The sequence below is a fragment of the Sesamum indicum genome, linkage group LG3 (genome assembly GCF_026168435.1).
Source record: "Sesamum indicum cultivar Baizhima isolate 11 linkage group LG3, ASM2616843v1, whole genome shotgun sequence".
Lineage (NCBI taxonomy): Eukaryota > Viridiplantae > Streptophyta > Magnoliopsida > Lamiales > Pedaliaceae > Sesamum > Sesamum indicum.
In genome coordinates, this window is record NC_142659.1 from 23593781 (window position 1) to 23614832 (window position 21052).

Below are 21052 nucleotides of genomic sequence, written 5' to 3' on the forward strand. Positions count from 1 at the left end.
TTGACTAACGGATGAACTTATTTGTTAGATGAAGCAAAATCGAGGGATATTAGATTTAATTTTTTAAATTATAAAAAAATTATGTATAACTACACTAAATTTATATATAATTATGGGTTTGACTCCCATCATTAAAATAATAATTATTAATTAGTTGTACATATTTGATAACTAGTGTATATTAATTATTAATAATTGAAATTTATAATGCAATATCAATCAATCTAGGGAAAGAAAACATAAAAGATTGAGGTCTTGAAACACTATCAAGTGAAGTTCATATCATTGGTCCGCCTCACACCCATTGGACCTAAACCTCCTCAAATTTGTCACTTTAATCTTCCTTTATTCTCTATTCACCCTCTCTCTCACCTCTTTTTTATTTTCTCTACATATTTTTGTTACTCGGCAGGGAAGGTGAGGAGTGAGAATGGCATTGTTTTCAAATATCGGAACGGAATTGTGATTTTGGTATACATCGTCATTCGCATTGTATTTTTGCCCGTGCAGTGGCTCTGTGTAGGAATTGTAATTTGACTCAAACCCACGAAAACCCGCCCTTAATGGGGCGAGTTCAAGTTTGAAAAATGGGGTCCAGGACGAGTCTTGGGTCTTAATTTTTAAGACCCGCCCTGATATATTAATCTTTCTTTCTAATTTATAGATAAATATGTATTTTAATAAAACTTGCCTCACCATTCCCCATTGCCATTTCCAACCGTCCCCCAAACCTTCTTTCTCATCATCTCTTTGTCTCTCTCCATTTTTCTTCTTTCTCTCTCTCTCCATCTCTTTTCGCTCTCCTTATTTTCTTGATGTTAAGTCTTCTTTCTCTTGTTTCGCTTTGCCTCGCCGTCTCGTTTTGCCGCACTCGCATAACTGCCTCCTTGCCTTGATGTCTCGCTTTGCTGCTGCTTCCCCCGATTTCTTTCCTCTTCTTTTTTATCCATATAAAAAATATTCGAATCTATTGGATCGAACCCATCCCGATGGGTTTTCTAGTGAGTCAAGATGGGTTGGGGTGAGGCATAGAAAAATTTAGGGCAGGGCGAGTCCCAGATCCATCCCAACCCGCCTCATACCCACCCCGCTGTCACCCCTAATTCTGTGTTTTGAGCCTAAAGCTCTCATTGGAGTGCAATGGGGACTTAGCTACCAAAAATGGGAATAATGGCTATAGTGACTAACTCGATTTAAGGAAGAGAAATTGAGGCTTCACAAGAAGATGTATTGTCTTATTTGTGGGCAAATCATAGATTGATAATAGTTTAGATCAAGACAAACCCAATACTAGCGAACATATGTATATACAAGTAAAATTTTATACCCGATTGAATGATGAAAAATGTGAAATAATATACTAATTATCAATATATTCCTTATTCTATTTATATTTTGAAATTTACTAAATTAATTCAAGTGTAAATAGTTAATTTAATCGATATTTTAATACATATTTAGTCATCGAATCAATGATAGACAAATATAGAAATTGGAGCGTTTCGGCTAATCAAATCGTGCTTTACAGTAAAAAATTATGAGGAATTGGGTGACACTGACTTTTGACGATTTGATAGGCTATGAGACTGACAATCATGTAACAGAGATTGAGGATGAGGATATTAACTTAGGCTCTGATTATGAACAGGAAAGCTCTGATCCAATGGCATATGTTGTTGTGTCATCTGAGAAAAGGGAGAGTTGGGAATGGTTTTTTAATATTTTAAGGGAGGACCTTAATATTAAAAGAGACTATGAATACACTTTTATCTCAGACAAGCAAAAAGGGATAATTCAGGCATTTAAGATTGTGTTTCCCAACTCAGATCACAGATTTTCTGTCGAACACATGCATAGTAATTTCAAGAATGCTAGTTTTAGGGGTAAAGCACTGAAAATAGCTTTATGAAAGGCAACAATACCTCAAGAATTTAGAAGAAAAATGCAAGAACTTGTCGAGATTGATCAAAACGCAGTAAATTGGCTTAGTGATAAGCCACCTATACAGTGGAGAAAAACGCAATAAATTGGCTTAGTGATAAGCCACCTATACAGTGGAGTAGGTCACATTTTACACCATATCCAAAATGTGACATGCTTTTGAATAACTGTTGTGAAACATTCAATAGTTACATTTTGGAAGCAAAAGAAAAGTCTATTTTAACAATGAATGTTGAGGGAGTATTTGATGATAAGGTTGCAAGAAAGCAGGGACAAGGCCAAGAACAAATGGGGGACAAGAAAATATGTCAAGAGAAAATTTTGTGGTCAAGAGAAGCATGACCAGAGAACTTGTCCAAGCAAAAGGGCTGCAGAAGCTGAAGTTACATATTAGGCTACAAATCATCCAAATGTTGCAAAAATAATAATTGTGAGCACTTTATTTTTCTTTATTTTCAGTATGTATTAGCCTCCAAAACTAATTATAGACATTGCTTCCAAATAGGTCAAAAGGAAGAAAACACAACCTTCAACAAGCCATTTCTGAAGCTGGTACATTAGTTGTTGAAATTGGTACATCAGCCATTTCTGAAGTTGGAGGATTAGTTGTTGAAGCTGAAGATAGAGGATCAGTTGTTGAAGCTAAACTAGAGGTATAAATAACTTGCACAATTAATTTGTTTCTAATGAAAATATTATGTTATCTCATTAATTTGTTTGTTTTATATCCTAAACAGATAATGACACCAAATCTGCCAAATCCATCAGCACATAAGCCACCAATACCAAGACCATCAGGATTAAAGGCACCACGAGGCTCAAAAGGCAGGAGCAAACATCTAATGGCACCAAAGAATCGAATAACAATTTTAGCCAACAATAACTACCACTAAATCGGAAGTCCAGTACAACTACATGACCCAAAGTGCTAATGAAAGGAGGAAACAAATATGTGATTTTGTCAAATCTGAAAGATGTGTTGCAAAGTGGTGGAAGTGAAAAACAGAAGAAGGTTGGAAGCTAAAAAGGTTGCTTCATTGGTTAGATGTAGTAGGAGAAAATTTGTCTATTTTTGGCACTTGTAAAGTTGATCAATATTTTGTCAGTTTTTGGTGAACACGTGATACAACTAGCACTTTTTTGATCAATTTTTTAACGAATTGTATTGACTAGCACTTTGAACGAATTAATCAATTTTTTGAATGAATTATATTTACTAGCACTTTTGACAGGTTTTGTATTGTTCCATTACGTTAACGGAATTGTTGAATGATGATTGATCAATTTAACACAAATTGTTGCAACATTATGTTTTTGCACAGAACAAGTGATACATTATAGGTATATCAAGTTCTACAAGTTTTACAATCATGATATATACATACAAGATCATTCTCAACAAAAGTACACTGTTCTTCCTCATTCCACTATAATCTATATAAAATTTAACTAAGATATTGTTAACATCATCCAAACTACATTGTTCTTCCTCTCCAACTTAGCAATCACAGCGTCTTGAAGTCTATTTTCCTTCCCCAATTGACAAATAATAATATCTTTAACTTTCATTTTCCGTTCAATTTAACGATTTGAGCATCTTTATAATCGTTCATTCTTTTCAATTCTACGATCTCAACATCTTTCACATTACTCATTCGCAACAATCTAGCAATTATGACTTTCGACCTTGCACACATTGTGGGATCTTCATATTAAGTAGGTGATTGCATGCATTTCACAATATATTTTCCGGCCAATATTTTTCTTTTAATTCCGACACAATAGGATTAAAAGTGTCATACATGTTAAACATAAAAAGACTAAATCTATTTCACTAAAATGTTCAATCATTAGTTACAGGATTAAATCTGTCAAAAGTTCCAAAATTACAGGACTAAATGTATTTTTTAAAAAGATGAAGGACGGAAAGTGCAACCGCCCTATAGTTACATGATGAAAAGTGAAATTTTGCCATAATATTATTGTTGCAGCAAAAGTTGCATTATGAAGGTGAAAGTTAGCTTCTTCTGCTGGGAGAACTCTCAATTTGTTTGGCAACCTTCAGGCCATTTGATTAAATTGAATACTCCATAGATTCAGTGGAGGATTATCATAGATTTGGTGGACCATTATCTCAATATGGTTGGACAAAACTAAATCCCCCATGAATTTTATAGAAGGTTATCTCAACGGTTGGAGACCCGTGATCCCCGGGGGTGGTTGGAGTTCACAGTGGATGAGGGTATCTTCTACGGATAACGATTGCGTCTTGAATTTTTGGTGTGGTGGTTGAGCAAACGCCTTCCCCCAGCTAAGTCCAAGTTTTTAAGATTTGGAGGTTATTTCCGACTAGAGGCATCGCATGTCCCCATAGAGCCAGCTAGTCCTTATCTGATTGTGTGGGATGTGCGCTCGGAGGTTCTACGTCGATGCCACCTAAGCTACTTGATATATACACCTGCTTTGGTTAGGGATTCCAAGACTCTAAGCTCTACAAGGCCCTCTTGGATCCGGGCCTCTTTGGGCCAATTTACTTCTTGTGGGCACTTTCTGTCGGACTCCCTAAGGGCTTCAAATGAGCTTTTTGGAGGCATCCTGTGCCCATACTCGAATTAGGCCCCTGAGGGGCACCTTGGGTCTTACATCCTTTTGTACTCTTGCGGTTTCTTTCTTCCTTTGAGTTCCTTCGGACCTCTTCAGACTAACCTATTTTTATAGATATTAATAATAAATCCATTCATTTTAAGATATTAATATTACAAATACATCCCCAAGCATAATCACCATTTGATGAATTTATAATTAATTATTTTTATTTTATAAAATCAAGGTACACAAATTAAATTATAATTTCACCACTTCCATTTAGATTAACAATTAGAGCATTTTTCAACAAGAGAGTAAGTGCAATCTCTAAAACGTTTCGAGTATATTCAAAGAAATAGATTTTTTGTCTAGAGCTTCAATTCGATTTAGAAACTCCTTGTTGAAATTTATTTCTTTTTGTTTGTTGATATAAACCCAAGGGTTGTAGAGTTCATTAGATGAAGCTTTTTCGAGTGTACGCGGGGATATCCTTGTTTTTATCATTTCAAAAAAAATTGATAAACTAGTGGGATATGTAAAAGAGATTCTTTCTTTTCCATCACTTTTGCATACGTCAAAAAAATATTGTGACATTTCAAAGCAAGGGTGTCAAGAGATGTCAGAAATGTCCACTCTTTTGATGGAATTTTCTTTCAAAATACTACATCATGTAGAATAGCGGGTCCATCGTCTATCCCCAAGTTTGGAGAATGAAAAAAGCTTCGAAGGCATGATTGCTGCGATCAGGAGCTGCTTAACATCATTGAGAAGAGGCTCGATGTAATTGAGGTGGAGGATAAAGTAAAAAGTGAACCAACACTAGGATCTGATCATAGCCGCAGTGAAGTGTTGGGATGCAAAGGCAATGGTTTTTAGATTCGGCAAACATGAGATGTGTCCTACACTTGAAGAAGTACATCGAATTTTGGAGATATCCCGTAATGTCCTTTTTCTACCTAGAGAGGGCCGAGTCTTCTTTACTTACTGAGTGTTCTGCTTTATCCGATCTTTTAGCAGCCGCCACTTCATCAGTTCTTTCCCTCCGGGTTCGAACTCTATCCATAGAGACCTCCTCACTTTTTTTCTTTTTGCTCGTATATAGCACTGAACTTAAAAGAGTGAACCGAGAAGGGTTTGAGAGTATAGAGAGGATTCCTTTTGATTTTAAGAAAAAATATAATTTTACACGTTTAAAATGGTATAAATATACCTTATGATTAAAGATAAAATGCATTACATGGCATGTGGTAAAAATGCCCACTAGAATCATATTTATCTTCTTTCAACAAAAGCAAACCACAACATTCTCATCTCCAAATGGTCCACAAAAACCCACACTATTGGGAAACAACTGCACCTGCCCCAATATTTTTTCACTCCCCCATCTTTCATTAACCAACTCATTTTTTTATGGATTAAATTACATTTATATCCCAATATTAAATTTAACTGCACAAACATTTTATTTTTTTAATAAAATTATAATTATAAGTACACTTCCTATTTAACAGTAAATTTTCAAAAAAATAAAATACCCTTTGAAGTACATTAGACTGAAGGGGTATATCTGTAATTCTAAAAAAGAAGAAAGTATTTGTATAATTCAATATAATTTGAGGGAATATTGATGCTATCTTTTCTATTTTATTTTACTATTTTACTATCCCTTACCAATCTTTTTACAAATATCTGAAATTATTTAGGGGAAAAGAATAGATTCCAATGAAGAAAAGATTTATATGTGATGATAATTTGATAAGAAAAGATTTACTTAATCTAGATAAGTTAATAGTAAGTAATAATTAGGTATAGATAAATATGGATTTTATTTATTTTTATTTTTATTTTTATTTTTTACTAATATTAATAAATTTTATTAAATTTGACTAATGGAGTGTTCTTGTTGGATGGAAACAAGGACAACTGATGTAATTTTTTAAATCATAGGAGATTTATATGTAATTATACTAAATCTCAGAAAAAGTTAGTGACATTATCCCTAGTCTTAATTTGTCCGTTAATTAATTATTTTTCGTGTTATGTGATATTAATTACATAATTGGTATAATTTATTTAAACTATGACCAATTAAGATTCCAACAATTTTAAGTCATTTGTCATCAACACGCTATAAAAGGAATAAATATTAAATTACTAGAAATAGTAAATACCCTAAATCTTATAGCAGAAATTAATAAAAACCAAATCTTGTAAGAAAGATAATATTCATTTTTTTAGTTTTTTTGAATAAATTACAACAACTTTCTCTAAAATTTAGCATAGTTACGAATACTACTTTGTTGTTCAGGAAAATAATAATACCTTCTAAATTTTTAAAAAATAAATAAAATATAATTCATAGCCTATAGAGCTATTTTGGTTAGTTCAAAACAAAAAAAAATGGCTGAGAACCTGAGAAAAACTAATAGACTAGCTAGTTGTTGGGACGATGTTAAAATTAAAAGTATTGATAATTTATCAAATAATAAAAATTATTTATAATTTTCTGAAATTTTAGGGGGCTGGTTGTAATTTTCCTTAATTTTTTTATTTTAAGATAACCATTTTATTCCAATACTGCTAATGAATTCTAAAATGGGTTGGTACAATTTAAACCATTGAAAACAAAGTGGAAAAAATCCATTCTCAGTATAAAATTCGGATTCCGACCTCAAACTTCTTTCTCCTACTTCTACACAGTATACGGTCTTACTCTCCGGTTTCTGACCCTACAGTTCCTTGATTCTTTTATCTGAAGCCATGGCTTCTTTAAGCTGCTCGGTAGAGGAGCTGGCGCCGCTTCTTGGCCCCAACACCACGAAAGCAGCCGCTGCCGCCGACTACATCTGCGGCCAATTCTCCGCCGTGTCTAACAAATTCGCCGATGCTTCCCACGCCATTGACTCCACGTACCTCCTCTTCTCCGCCTATCTCGTGTTCGCCATGCAGCTGGGTTTCGCCATGCTCTGCGCTGGCTCAGTCCGCGCCAAGAACACCATGAACATCATGCTCACTAACGTCCTCGACGCTGCCGCCGGCGGCATCTTCTACTACCTATTCGGGTTCGCCTTCGCCTTCGGCTCGCCGTCGAACGGCTTCATCGGCCACCACTACTTCGGCATGAAGGAGATACCCTCCCCCCACGTCGACTACAGCATGTTCCTATACCAATGGGCTTTCGCCATAGCCGCCGCCGGCATTACCAGCGGCTCCATCGCCGAGAGAACCAAGTTCGTTGCATACTTAGTTTACTCTTCTTTCCTTACCGGATTCGTTTATCCGGTGGTTTCTCATTGGTTTTGGTCGAGCGACGGGTGGGCCAGCGCCAATAACAAAGGAAACCTCCTATTCGGATCCGGAGTCATCGACTTTGCCGGGTCGGGCGTTGTCCACATGGTGGGCGGCATTGCCGGTTTGTACGGGGCATTAATAGAAGGCCCGAGAATCGGGCGGTTTGACCATGAGGGCCGGGCGGTGGCGTTGCGAGGCCACAGCGCGTCTCTCGTGGTGTTGGGGACCTTTCTGTTATGGTTTGGATGGTACGGATTTAATCCCGGGTCGTTTTTTACAATCCTGAACCCGTATAAAAGTGGATATTATTACGGGCAATGGTCTGCGGTGGGTCGAACGGCGGTCACCACCACTCTGGCCGGCTGCACCGCCGCCTTGACGACGTTGTTCGTGAAGCGGATCCTCTCCGGGCATTGGAACGTGCTGGATGTCTGCAACGGGTTGTTAGCCGGGTTCGCGGCCATCACTTCGGGTTGCTCGGTGGTCGAGCCATGGGCGGCGCTGATATGCGGGTTCGTGGCGGCGCTCGTGCTGATCGGATGCAACAAGTTGGCGGAGAAGGTGAAGTACGACGACCCTTTGGAGGCGGCGCAGCTGCACGGCGGCTGCGGGGCGTGGGGCATAATATTCACAGCATTATTCGCTAGAGAGAGGTACGTGAATGAGGTGTACCCGGGGAAACCGGGTCGTCCATTCGGGTTGTTTATGGGTGGTGGATGGAGCCTGTTGGCAGCCCATATTATCCAGATTCTAGTGATTGTCGGGTGGGTTAGCGCAACAATGGGTCCTTTATTCTATATTTTGCGTAGGCTTGACCTTCTTCGGATCTCGCCCGATGATGAGCTTGCGGGTATGGATCTAACCCGACACGGTGGATTGGCGTATGCGTATGATGACGATGATCTACATATCAAGGGAAGTCAAAATGAGAGAATGGAGCTCCGCCCCACAAATAACTCAAGTTAGTTTTATGTCCAAAAATTAAATTTCAATCATTTTTATGTTGAAATTTCTACTATACAATAATTTGTTCATGATTACGCCTATGCTAGTTGGAATTAAAAAATAATTGTGAATATCAATTATATTGATGCACGGGTATCAGAAAAATTAATATTTTATTGCACGAGGTATTATCCATTATGATTAAAACTGCATAATTTTATCACGTCTATCACCCTGTATAGTAGAATGTCTTACTCTTACAAAATATGTTTTATATTATTGAAACTTAACTTAATTAAAGATGTTTTAATTTCCGACCAATTACATTAATTCAATTTAAAAAATTTAAAGATAACGTGAGAGAATTTCTATATGAGCTTATAAGTTTTTCAAAATATTTTATAGGATATTTGGAAGTTATAAGAAATTGAAAAATGTATGGTGAAACTTTTTATAAAAGTATAGTTTATAAAATTTAAAAATAAGATGTTGTTAGCTTATAAGCTCTTTTTAAAGAAATGTAAAACTTTCTCAACTTTTTTTTTTTTATTATTATGCTAATAACATTTTATAAGATATATAAATTTATAGTGCGTTTGGGATAAACTTAACTAAACACGTACTCTTAATTTCTTCTTTTTCTTTTTGGTAGGCAAAATAAAAAGGTAGGGGCGTACCCCATTAACCGGCTAAAGAAGATTGCGCCCGCATCATGTGTATCGATCAGGATCTCTCTTAATTTCAAATGATAGGAAGTAGAAACAAAAATTAGAAAATATTTGGAGCACATAGATTGGAAAGCGGCTTGATCAATTTGCGTGGATGGGGTTTGGCGGTATGTCTTAAAGTCACGGATAGGATTTTAGTTTAGTGTTTTAAGGTTGAGATCTCGTAAATAAATTTAAGGCCATGTGTTCAAATTACACCGAATATGTAAGTATTTATCTTGTGAATTTATTGTAATCTTATTTTGTAGTATTTAATTATATTGTATATTAATCAGATCGATGTATTTAATTTATTAAAATATGGATGTAGTCAGTATAATTTATTTGTGAAAATCACGGGCGGAGAGAGTCTTTTTAGCACGAAAGTGAAGGGTAAGAAATCCTGTGATCCAGAAAGAGAATGGGGCGAATAAATGGTTAGTAAATGCTAAATTCAGTTATCGCCGCAGTGTGAAGGCAAGGGTCTCTCTCTCTCTCGCTCACACGTCATGATAAGCCTCTGCCTCTCTTGGGTGTGTGGCTGCCCATAGCCTTTGTATACCACAATTTCATCATCATCTTACATCTCCATCTCATGCAATTATCAAGTAGTCGTTTGTTTTTAGGGTAAATAACATTATCCTATGGTTAGGTTTCTGGGATAATTACACTTTTCTCTTCTAATTTTGATATAATTATATGCGAATTTTGTGTAGTTAGAAAAATTATATTTAATATTTTTAAAGTTTGCTTTTGTCTAACAAATAGGTCTTTTCGTTAGTCAAAATTCACTGAATTTGTTGATATTTACAAAAAAATATAATAAAACTTGATATTTACCCTCGGTTGACTTATTACTGACTTATTGCAGGTCAAACAATTTTTCGTAACTAAATTATCCTTGTAATGATGAAAGCATACCCCATTACATGCATTAACGTCTGAAAACGCATGAGGGTAATTTGGACATGAATATATTTATTTAACTTGTAATAATTAGTAATAACTCCATCGAGCATAAATATGAATTTTTATCCTATTTTTTTATTAATATATATTAGCAAATTCGGTAAATTTTAACTAACGAAAGGACTATTTATTAAACAAAACCAAATTTCAGGGTGCAAGATGTAATTTTTTAAACTAGAGGGGGCCTATGTATAATTATACTAAATCTCAGGGAATGAAAGTATTATTATAACTAAATTTAATTATACAAATACCCTGCACTCCTTATAACATTATAAGTATATTCTCTAAAATTGTAATTACAATTTACATGAACTACCTGAATTTTAAAAACATTTCATGTTTACATTAACACCCTCTTTACAGACAATAATTTATACAAACAAAAAAGAATCATGGAATAAATTACATTAACATTCATCCAAAAAATATATTTGTAATTTTATAAATAGTTAAAATATTAATTTAATTAGATCTATTCTCCAGAAGTATCAATATAATTTTACCTTATTTTTCATGGTTTTGTAAGGAGAATGAGAGCAATTTTAGACTAACTCCATTAATCTTGAAACGTGTTATAAATATTTTAAAGGTTGGAGATGTGAGCAATGGGGTGTGCGTTCGGACAAGCCATCAAAATCAATATATTGTTGCAACAATTGAATAATATTGGACTTGATCTCGAAGAAGTTTGATACGGTATTGGGGTTGAGTTTTGTGGTGTTCGCTGAGCAAAGACTACAGAGAAATCCAATTCTTCAAACAACGTAATTTGAGTCTACCTTTTCCTTTCTTTTCCTAGTTTTTTGCTTATCTATTTTCATGGCTACAACACTGATTTAACATTGTCTTAGTACAAACCCTTTCCTAATAATAAGGATCAGCTAACACTTAACAGAAATCAAACCCTTAAGATAATTTAGTAATATCTGCTTATATATAATAGTACTAATAATTAATTTTTAAAAGAAATATATATTTGCTTAGGGTTTGTGCCCTTGAAATTTGTAGCAGAGTTATTTCAATTTCAGGTCCTCTTTAATGAATTTCCTGAGGTTATGCAGAAAGAATTGCAATGGAGAAGAGGAAGAGGTAACTAGAAAAACTAACTTGAATTAGGACAAGAGAAGCGATTGGAGTAATAGAACCATAACTTTCTCAATAGGCTGCCAGAAAATGGAGAGCTAAACACTTGGTGAATGCTGCGAACCGGGCAGCACGTGTGTCCTTAGGCAATCATCTCTAGCGGCAAAGAAACTGCAGCATCTTTCAAAACACAACCAGAGGCATCGCTGAACTTGTTGCATAGCAGGTTAGACATAGGCTTCTTGTACAATACAGTCCCACATCCTTAGAGGTGGTTTATGCATTTAGAGCTTGGAAAAATAGCCTGGCAAGATTAAACAATGTGTTACAGGGGCCACAACACAGCCGTGCTCTAGGCCATGTTCTCCTTGGTACTTAGCCGATTAGCCTAGCTATGAATACAGGTTCCTATTGTTGTATCAACATTGTATCACTCACTTTTACTAATGAAATTTACCTTTACCCAACTTTCTTAATCTCCTAGCCCCTAACCACAGCGCCAAAAACAACACTACAAGTCATTTAGGCAAATCAACGAGCATCGGGTGTCATTCCTTTAAAAACTAGGAATACTAGTAATTACCTTATTTCTATTATCCAACCTTGCAATCCTAATCAACAATTCAGCTCATCATGAGGCAAGTAGCAATCAGACAAACAGATTCATCTGGAGAAGAATTCCGCAAGAACATGTTGATATAGTCATTGATCATTCAATCAATGAAGGTGAATTAATTACTTCCTTAGACCACAAAGATTCTTAAATAATGCCAATTTCTCTCGCAAGATACTAGAAACCTACTGCACACTCTGAAACATGGGCGTGCATATTGTAACACACCCTCTATGCCTTTCCAGCTCTTGTATTGGGCGGGTTGATCTTCATATAGGCAGGCGTGTTCATCCTCAATAGGGGCTGGACTACGACCTGTTACATACCCTATTCAAGGGTTAGATTTGACTATTCCTCAGGAGGTATAAACATAAACATCCATATTTTTAGTCTCCAGATCCATTCAAATTATCCAAACAAAATCGACTATTCATAATGAAATTATCAAAATAATATATATATATAAATTTAGTTCAAATCAACCGGAAACTCACTAGAACGAACCAAATGTATTCAAACAAAATAACATTCTTAAGGAAAATAAATATATATCTTTGTATATCAACTATGCCACTTAATTAAATTTCACTTGGTCCAGCCATCAAAATTTCCAAGAATTAATTTTCATCACAAAGTGACATCATTATCGTCAAACTCCTGTTTATTGCTAAGAAATCATGATCTGCACCTGGAAAACCAGGAGTTTGCCAAGAGATTAAACAGCTCTGAAACCATAAAACCCGAAACCATATCCCTTTAATCCAAAGCAAAATTAAGCTATGAGTATGAGGAGATCTTGGGAGAATTTTTCAAGTATGTAGAGCACAATCTGGATAACATCCAAGTAGTTTCATAACCCCGATATCAGAAACTCATCTTTTTCAGATGTCAATGCACTTCCAAGTAAAAAAGTCGGTGTTGTGGATAACTACTTCTCTCATCAAAGTGTATTTCCTAATAAAAGTCTTAAGTTTAGATAGAAACTTATTATTATTAAAAGAAATTAGTTTCACCTTGCATATAAAAAATGTCCTTCCAATCTGCAGATCTCTGCTAATACGGAAGTACTCTGCACATCATGGAATCATTTCTTCCCAAACCTCACCAAATATCGAATTGCCTGTAATGGGAAATTGGAGTAATATCTAAAGTCTCCAAACTTGTGATACAAATAGCTCATTAGCAGGAATAGAAGGCGGCTAAACATCTAGTAAATGATTTTATGTGATTCTTACCTGACGAGTTCACTAACACTCATAATCAATGTAAATATGCAGGCAAGTGCTGACAAGAGATCACATGAATTTGACATCTTCTTCCTGTTGTTCAAGAACAATGGTCGCGAGAGCAAGTCTGTAGGCTGTGGACCTCAGATTCCTGACCAGAACATATATCTCCTTCCTCCTCTGCCTCACAGGTAAAGCCTTCCATTGTTCCTTCCGAAGCCCAGAGAGTAAGCTGGCCTCACAAAGGGCGCTTGCGGTTGCCCTTTTGCTGCATGTCCAAGAGTATAAATCTAGTTTCAAGAAAAGCAATGAAGGGAATTTGACGAAGAGTACGCACCAAAAAAATGATGAACTGAAGAAAACAGAAAAAGGCGATTGACATCGCTTTCAATCAAAAGCATTGCCAAGACTTGCCTTCCCCGAACAAAACCGGTCGTAATAAAGCCAATCGGCCACCTAAAGGTCTCATGGAGAGTCGGATCCTCAGGTATTTGAAGTTCCCATTTACCAGATGGCAACTGCAGAAAGTATGATTTTAATGAAGACTGAGGGATTTGAAGTTGTTGGTTGTCACTTTGTGATCTGCATCATGGATAACAAGTCTATGAGGAAAGAGTTATGATGAAATTCATGAAAAACAACTCAAATGAACTAAAGACATCCAGTAAATATTCTAGACCTGGCTGTCCACAACATTATGTCAGCAACATGGGGTGCACATACAACTGCTCCTTGTTCAAAAACACCTTCCTTATGAGCACGCAGAAGAACTCGGATATAGCACTGTGTTTTGCCACACTGCAATTCTGATATGGTAGTGTCTGCTTTGAGAAATTCTTCGTCCTTCATTAATTTATACAAGCAACTCTTCTGATTATGAATTTTTGGAAATAAAAGCAAATGATCACCACTGATGTTCAAGAAATCATTCAGCATACTGGATGTCCTTGCTATAATGCCCTCAAATGGAACACCATGACAATCAGAATTGCTGGTCTCCAATTTTTCATAGCTAAAGCTTTTTGACACGTCAATTTTTTCATCTTGTGTGCCAAGTTCTTCTACTTGGCTACCTGTATTTCCTACTTCACTCAATCTTCTTCCAGAAGTTAGTTGCACACAATCCCAAGGAGGTGCTATTGGAACTTCCAGTGGCCTTTTAGAAGGAGGAAGGAGCCTTGATTTTTGGCTAAGTGCAGCTGCCTCGATTGCCATAACATTAGAGTATGCATTGCAATCGGGAAAGTCTGAGGGAAAGTGCGGCAAACCAAGCTGCAGAAAGGTGAACAATGTAACCAAAAATCTTGATAATCATTGTATTAGTAGTGCACATGTGGAAGTCTATGAACTCACCTCACAAGCAACCCAGTGCTTCTCTCTTAAACCTATGGCATGAGCACCATTGGACAAAAAAGTAAGCCAAAATGCTTTAACCCAACTCAGAGGGAGAATAATGGAACACCTGAAGAAATTTGTGAAGAAAGAAACCGACTAGGTAAATAAATGTTTGAATCATTTGGTCACAGTATCTTCAAAGGAAACAGCAAGCAAATGCTGCCAGAGTTGCAGGAATTTTATTCAAAGAAAAGAATTGCTGAATAATTCAGATACCAGAGCAAACAGAACCGCGTTCCCTTTATAGTGCATAGCAGTTGTTGTGGAGAAATTTTAGATCTTTTGCTTAGAAGGATTTGATCTGCATATGACTTCTTTTCTTCCACAAGGTCATACCCACACACCGTATTCCAGTTTATTATTGAAGCAGAAATTGAAGGATTAATTGTCTATTTTCAGTAGACAGTAAGTTCGCACGTGCATGCACTTCAGTCAGGAATGTTATGAGGCTAGAACTGCTCATGGAGATGGAGATTGTGAGAAACTTTTCTCCAGTAACTATGAATTATCTGGAAAAGTGCGTGAAGCTCAAGAAGAATATTTGAATTTTCAAAATAAAGAAAACTTTGCAAGATGATAACTAGAATCTCATGAATTAATAGCGTGTTCTTTTAGAAAAAATAAGAAAGCAAGACATGCAAGACTATTGGGAAGCATCAACGGAGACATTGTACCTTGTGATTGAGTCTTCATGCTCCTCATTTTTGAATAGCAAAATAGGGCACACCCAAGAGTATTTTCCATCAACAGAAGCATTTTGAGGCTCTGAGCTTTTATGACCAAGGCAAATAAACTCCTTATGCTGATGATACTTTTCTGTAGAGAGAAAACTTTCTTCCACAGGAGGGCATACCCCTTTGCTGGTATCCCACAAATCATTGTCCTCACATGCACACTCGGCCTCATGCTTAGGGAATGATGGAACAGTTTGCTCCTTAATTTGACATTCTTCATTACTTAATAGACCAAGTGGATTTTGTCCAGAAACAATCACATTTCCTTTTTTAGTCAATGCACGGGGGTCCTTCACAACCAATGAAACAACTGCAGAAGATGAAATCTGGCTGTTCTCAAAAATGGATGTCTTCTCTGATTCGCCGAAATCATCATGCTTATCAACTGAACATGTCTTCAGATGCCAAGTGTTCTCAGAACTACTATGAAGCCAAACAATGTAAGAAAGCCTGATTTAGAGTACATATTTTAGACTGACAAGAAATAGACAGAACTTTTGAGTATCTCACCCGCTAGCAGGAAGCAGTGTCTTTTGAAGCAATTGAAATACTTTTGATCCCATCAGTTCCAGTTTTGCAAGCTGCCCCTCACGAGTAACAAAACGAGCTGATTGAGCTTTATCTGTCTGAAACAAAAAAACTTGTCATTGACATGCATTCTATTGTGTTTCAAGTGACTCCTTGTACATCACCCACAAAGGGAGCTTCTGTGGAGCTTTCTTTCTCCCTTGTAAACAGTGACATGTTTGGAAAACAGCAAACTACATAGTTCACCAAAAAGCACTAGGAAGCTTGTCCGTAGCTTTAGATCACAACATGTAAAAAGCAAAGACATAAATTCTCAATCTATAGTACATTACCTGAGCCATTCGAACAAGAATTTGATGCACATATCCATTCCACTCATTTAAGTCCAAAGCAAATATAGAAGCGAAAAGAGAGTAAAACACATTTCCTAACATTCAGGTTTAAATTTTAAGTTTGTGATACCTACCTTCCTTTCAACGGCAGAACTCAAAGCATCATATGCTTCTTGAAAAGCAGCAGCATGTATCCACACCCAAACCTGGCGGATAATAGTATTATCATCCATGTTTTGCTCTCCATGAAAGTCGTCTACGCTAACATCTCCTGTATTAGTAGAGATCTGCTGCACAGGTCGCCACATGTAGGTCACAGGAGCAATGGGAGGGAAAGAGGGTTTGCCAGCATGACGAAGCTGCAAAATGCATAAAATTGCTAAAATATTCAACAATTGTGCAACCTTGCGATGTAGGAAGTTCAAAAGATGGTTCATACCATAGCAGTTCCCAATATGGTGCCAGCAAGAATATCATGTGAAACTCCTTGAGAGCATGCTGATGGAGAAGGCATCAACACAGCACTCAGAACTGACACCAGCATGTCCTGGAAATATATAAAACATAGTTCAGAGCTCACTATACGACTACACAAAGCATGCCTCAAGTAGTAACTTTAACCAGATGTAGAAACTATACGACAAAGTTGAATCCACAAGCAAGAAAAAAGGAAAGTTGAGATAATAACAAGTTGAGTTTATATATACAACTGTACAACATAAAAGGTAAGGATGCATGCCTCTGGACCTTCAAGCTGGACACAGCCATAATAACTTGCGTCATGCACAAGTACTCCGTGTTTTAATCTTTTCAGGAGAGCCCTTGAACCTCTTCCTCTGCATGAAATGAAAGTTAATATATATATAGACAGTAGAAGGATTCTTTCTTATCATCTGTGCACAAGAGCATAGGAAATATACTTCAACTTCATTAAACCTTGCTAATTAATTGAATCACAATAGAGCAATATGCCCAGAGGTTCCATTGGTCATTGTTAAATTGCTTACACTAGATATCATTTGAAAATCATTACCTTATTGGCAACATAAAGTAAACAAACGCAATTACCTGCCATGCAGGCCAACAGGAATGTGGAATCCCCAAAGTTTTGTCATTGTGAACCGTTTTGCGTGCCATACATGTGTTCTTAGTCTCTTGGTCCCATCCCCTGAAGTACCAAATCCACTCAACGGATTCTTCTTAAGTTCGACATTTCTTCGAACACGACGAGAATTTTTTTTTTCATCTTTACTGACAGAATCAATTTTACCCTTATCTTCTGCTGCAACTCTTCTTCTCTTCCTAAACTTCTTTTTTGCTACCCTATCATCGTGACCTGTAGTTCTCCTCCTCTTGTTCCTTTGGGACCGAAAATTGTTTTCCAGACGTTCAGCAATAAGAGAGTGCAGGCCCATGAGCTCCGCAGCTCTAGACTCTGCAAATTTCCGCACATTAAGTTCGTGTGGTGCAGCTGTTGAGACCCCAGCTTTCCTCCCATTAACAACCATATCTACTACTTCTATGATGATAATTTCTCAACAACGTATTGTAGTCAGCTTGTATACATAAACACTTAATCTGAAGGAAGAAAAAGAGGGCAAATACAAATGGTTATGTCAAAGAAAAGAAAAACACCATTATATTTTCTGATTAATCAGAACTAAACACGTGCGACAGTATTTACATTTGACATTGTCCTTTGGCAGAAGATAAGTTAAAACCATAACTTAATTTTATGTGCAGATGATGTGTACTACCACAAATGCACGGCTTATCATGTAGTACTTCAGATATCATTCCCATAGAAACTGAATTTCACTCATCGAATATTGACAAACTTGATTACACAAACCAAATTGAATTGCAATTAAAAGTAAACAAAGAATCTATCTATAATAAACAACTCTAGAACCAAATTTCACCATAATGACAATTAACAATTAAGTCTTTAACTTATCAATAACATGAATGCGTGTTTCCAAAATCAACGAATCATAAAAAATTGTATATGAGACAAAACCATTCCATTCATGTACAAAATTCAATAAGAACATTTACTGCATAACTTTATAATATTCTAAAAACAATATTGCATGCCCCTAATACAATTACCTAATCTTCTATAGGCTGGATCACTAGATTCCTGAATATATAGTTGTCAATTTCCCATGGTAAAGGTCTCCTCATGTAATTCATAATTTTTAGGAAACATATTTTCTATGAACTCACCTTTGTTGTGTTCAACTCAGAGCTACATTACTTAAGTAGGTTAGGGAACTGAAATGTGTATCTTTCATAGCAATCACTTCTATTACATAGAATTTCAGAAAACATCCTCTTAAGACAATGCAGTGATAACTTTATTGGAGAATCACATTTTATCATGTTTTATTATCATCAACTGCATAAATGCATCGTAACTTCATCAAAAAGGATTCACGAGTGTAGATGATTCTAATTTATTAAAATCACCGTTTGTCACTCTATTCATCTTGACGTCCTTCGCTTTTCTCGACTCTTGTTCCAATGTCCTTTATTAGGACGATATATTACTGAGTGGATCTTCTAGACAAAAATAATTGCCTTCATATATGGTTATTTCAACATTCATTCTTGAAGCATTATATTCACATCATCTGCTTCAATTTTGAGGGGTGTCATTCTGTTTCAGATAATACTGTCTACTAACTTTTTCTTGAGCAAAGTTATCGCAGCATTGTTACTAGATATTTAAGAAGATTAGTCTATTTTTATCCACCTAAACCTTCTAAGATGATGAATTTCCCACAGCGTGTTCTCGATTAGCCTATTCCGATTATTAACCATTGCCAAAAGATGAAACAAACAAGAAAAAAATGATTGTCCTCTCTTCCACACAGTTGTGATATTTAACCTTGTCGTAATCACACTAAATTTATCAAAAAAGTTACGGTACCTTCCCAAAACTTGGATTTTGAATTCAAAAGTCTTCTCAGCGGCGTCAAGTGCCCCGACGAGCCCTTCTCTGTTCTCTCAACTTTGTAGGTTAGTCAAAACTGACATGAATCAACGAACACTAGGTTTGGAAATCAAGCAACACCACCAGCCTAATCAAGAAACTTTGTGCTTGGACGGAGGGCAGCGGCAGACTGGAAAGGAGAGAGGCGGCGCGGCTTTCAGTTTGTACTTTTCCGGTGTGTGCAGTAGCGAAGACAAAAGAGTTGTTCTACGTGGAAAAGGAAAAGAGAACAGAGAAAAACATTATTAAATTTTTTAATTAAAATTAAATATATCGTCGCATTTATAATAAAATTCCGTGGCAGACCAATTTTTTTATAATGAAAATGTCTTATTATTTACACTTTCTTGAAAATATTTATTACAATTCCTGTCCTAAAATATAATTTAAAATATATATCATAACAAAATTTGACAATTTGATTCAATTTTGACCAAATACTATTTTCTGGTATTTTTTAATTTTTTTTATTATTGAGGAAAATTTTCATTTGTAAGAAAATCTAATTTATTTTAAATTAATAATTTAATTTGTATGTATTCATAAAATCATCTACACTATATTTTAATTATCAAGAAAAAATATTATTGGTTAGAACCATCATTTATTTTGAATATATTTAATATATATTTTGTATTTATCCCAAATCTTATCTTCAATATTGTATTTTGAATTATTTAATTGTCGAGAAAAAGATTTAATTGGTTAGAAACACCATTTATTTTAAATATATTAAATATTTATTTTGTATTTATCAGAAATATAATGTCCAGCATTATAACTAATTTTATTTATACTTATCTTAAATAATTATTTAATAATATTTTGAATATATTAATTATTTACTTCATATATAACAAAATCTTATACCAACATAATAACTAATTTAATTTTATATTTATCCTACCTAATGATCATGGTCTATAGAAATATGATCTATTTTAAATATATTATACATTTATCTTGTATTTATCAAAAAACTTTTATTGTTAAGATTATAATTGAATTGTTTAATTATAAAAATAATCCTATCGGTTAGAAAAATGATCTGTTTTAAATATATTAAATATTTATTCCTCATTTATCCTAAATCTTATATCCAAGTTTATGATACTAATTTAATTTTAATTTATCTTAAATAATTACTTAATTATTCCATTAGGTTTGTATCTATATAGAATGAAATTTATTATGCATCTCTTCATTTTTTATATACCTTCAATTCAAATTTCTATTTTCCACTAAAAAGTTTCAAAACTTAACACTTTATATGCTTATAATTATTACTTTCTACGCTGCAGTGGGCATTTTACATTTTTTCATGATATTTTTTTTATGGTTATTGATGTGTTTAAAAATAAACTGGCCCAAAGAGGCCCAAACAATCCAAAATGAATAAAGAAATGAGAGGCCCCTAACATTATAAGAGGACCTGGCAGGCGGCCTGCGCAGGTGCCCCTCAGAAAACAGATTGGCAAAGGGAGGAAGCGCAAGACATCTCCCTACTCGAACAATGATCAAAGCCCGATAAATATTCGGCCCAAAATGTCTACACAAGTGGCAGCCCACTCTCCCACGTGGCATCTTGTTAAACCCGAGGTCAATAGTGACATTACACCACATCAGCCCTAGCAAGGAGGACACCCCATGGCAGCTAGGACTCCTTGCGGACGAGGGAGGTCCCACAAAGCCCTGGATTCC

The 21052-nt window shown here is 35.6% G+C and overlaps 2 protein-coding genes across 11 annotated transcripts; one reads left to right on the forward strand and one right to left on the reverse strand.

Annotated features, from left to right (window-relative positions):
* The first annotated feature begins 7165 nt into the window (after window positions 1-7165).
* On the forward strand, window positions 7166-9763 carry LOC105158622 (ammonium transporter 1 member 1). Of its 2 annotated transcripts, XM_088878321.1 has the most exons (3): window positions 7166-8471; window positions 8628-8779; window positions 9416-9763. In XM_088878321.1, exons 1-3 carry the CDS (start codon window positions 7288-7290, stop codon window positions 9430-9432), a joined length of 1353 nt encoding a protein of 450 aa, XP_088734447.1. In that variant the 5' UTR covers window positions 7166-7287; the 3' UTR covers window positions 9433-9763. The 2 variants fall into 2 exon arrangements, with proteins under 2 accessions (XP_088734447.1, XP_011073733.2); XM_011075431.3 differs by having other exon boundaries at window positions 7168-8779.
* A 2440-nt stretch (window positions 9764-12203) lies between these two features.
* Window positions 12204-19609, reverse strand: POP1 (ribonuclease Ps). Of its 9 annotated transcripts, none has more exons than XM_088878638.1 (13): window positions 19289-19608; window positions 17422-17931; window positions 17093-17189; window positions 16793-16900; window positions 16488-16712; window positions 16004-16119; window positions 15434-15916; window positions 14718-14826; window positions 14044-14636; window positions 13702-13946; window positions 13374-13632; window positions 13152-13258; window positions 12204-12453 (listed from the first exon to the last, which is right to left on the reverse strand). In XM_088878638.1, exons 2-11 carry the CDS (start codon window positions 17859-17861, stop codon window positions 13550-13552), a joined length of 2499 nt encoding a protein of 832 aa, XP_088734764.1. In that variant the 5' UTR covers window positions 17862-17931; window positions 19289-19608; the 3' UTR covers window positions 12204-12453; window positions 13152-13258; window positions 13374-13549. The 9 variants fall into 9 exon arrangements, with proteins under 9 accessions (XP_088734764.1, XP_088734765.1, XP_088734763.1 ...); XM_088878639.1 differs by having other exon boundaries at window positions 13779-13946; window positions 17422-17788; window positions 19289-19606; XM_088878637.1 differs by having other exon boundaries at window positions 13779-13946; window positions 15434-15913; window positions 19289-19605.
* Window positions 19610-21052: the final 1443 nt, after the last annotated feature.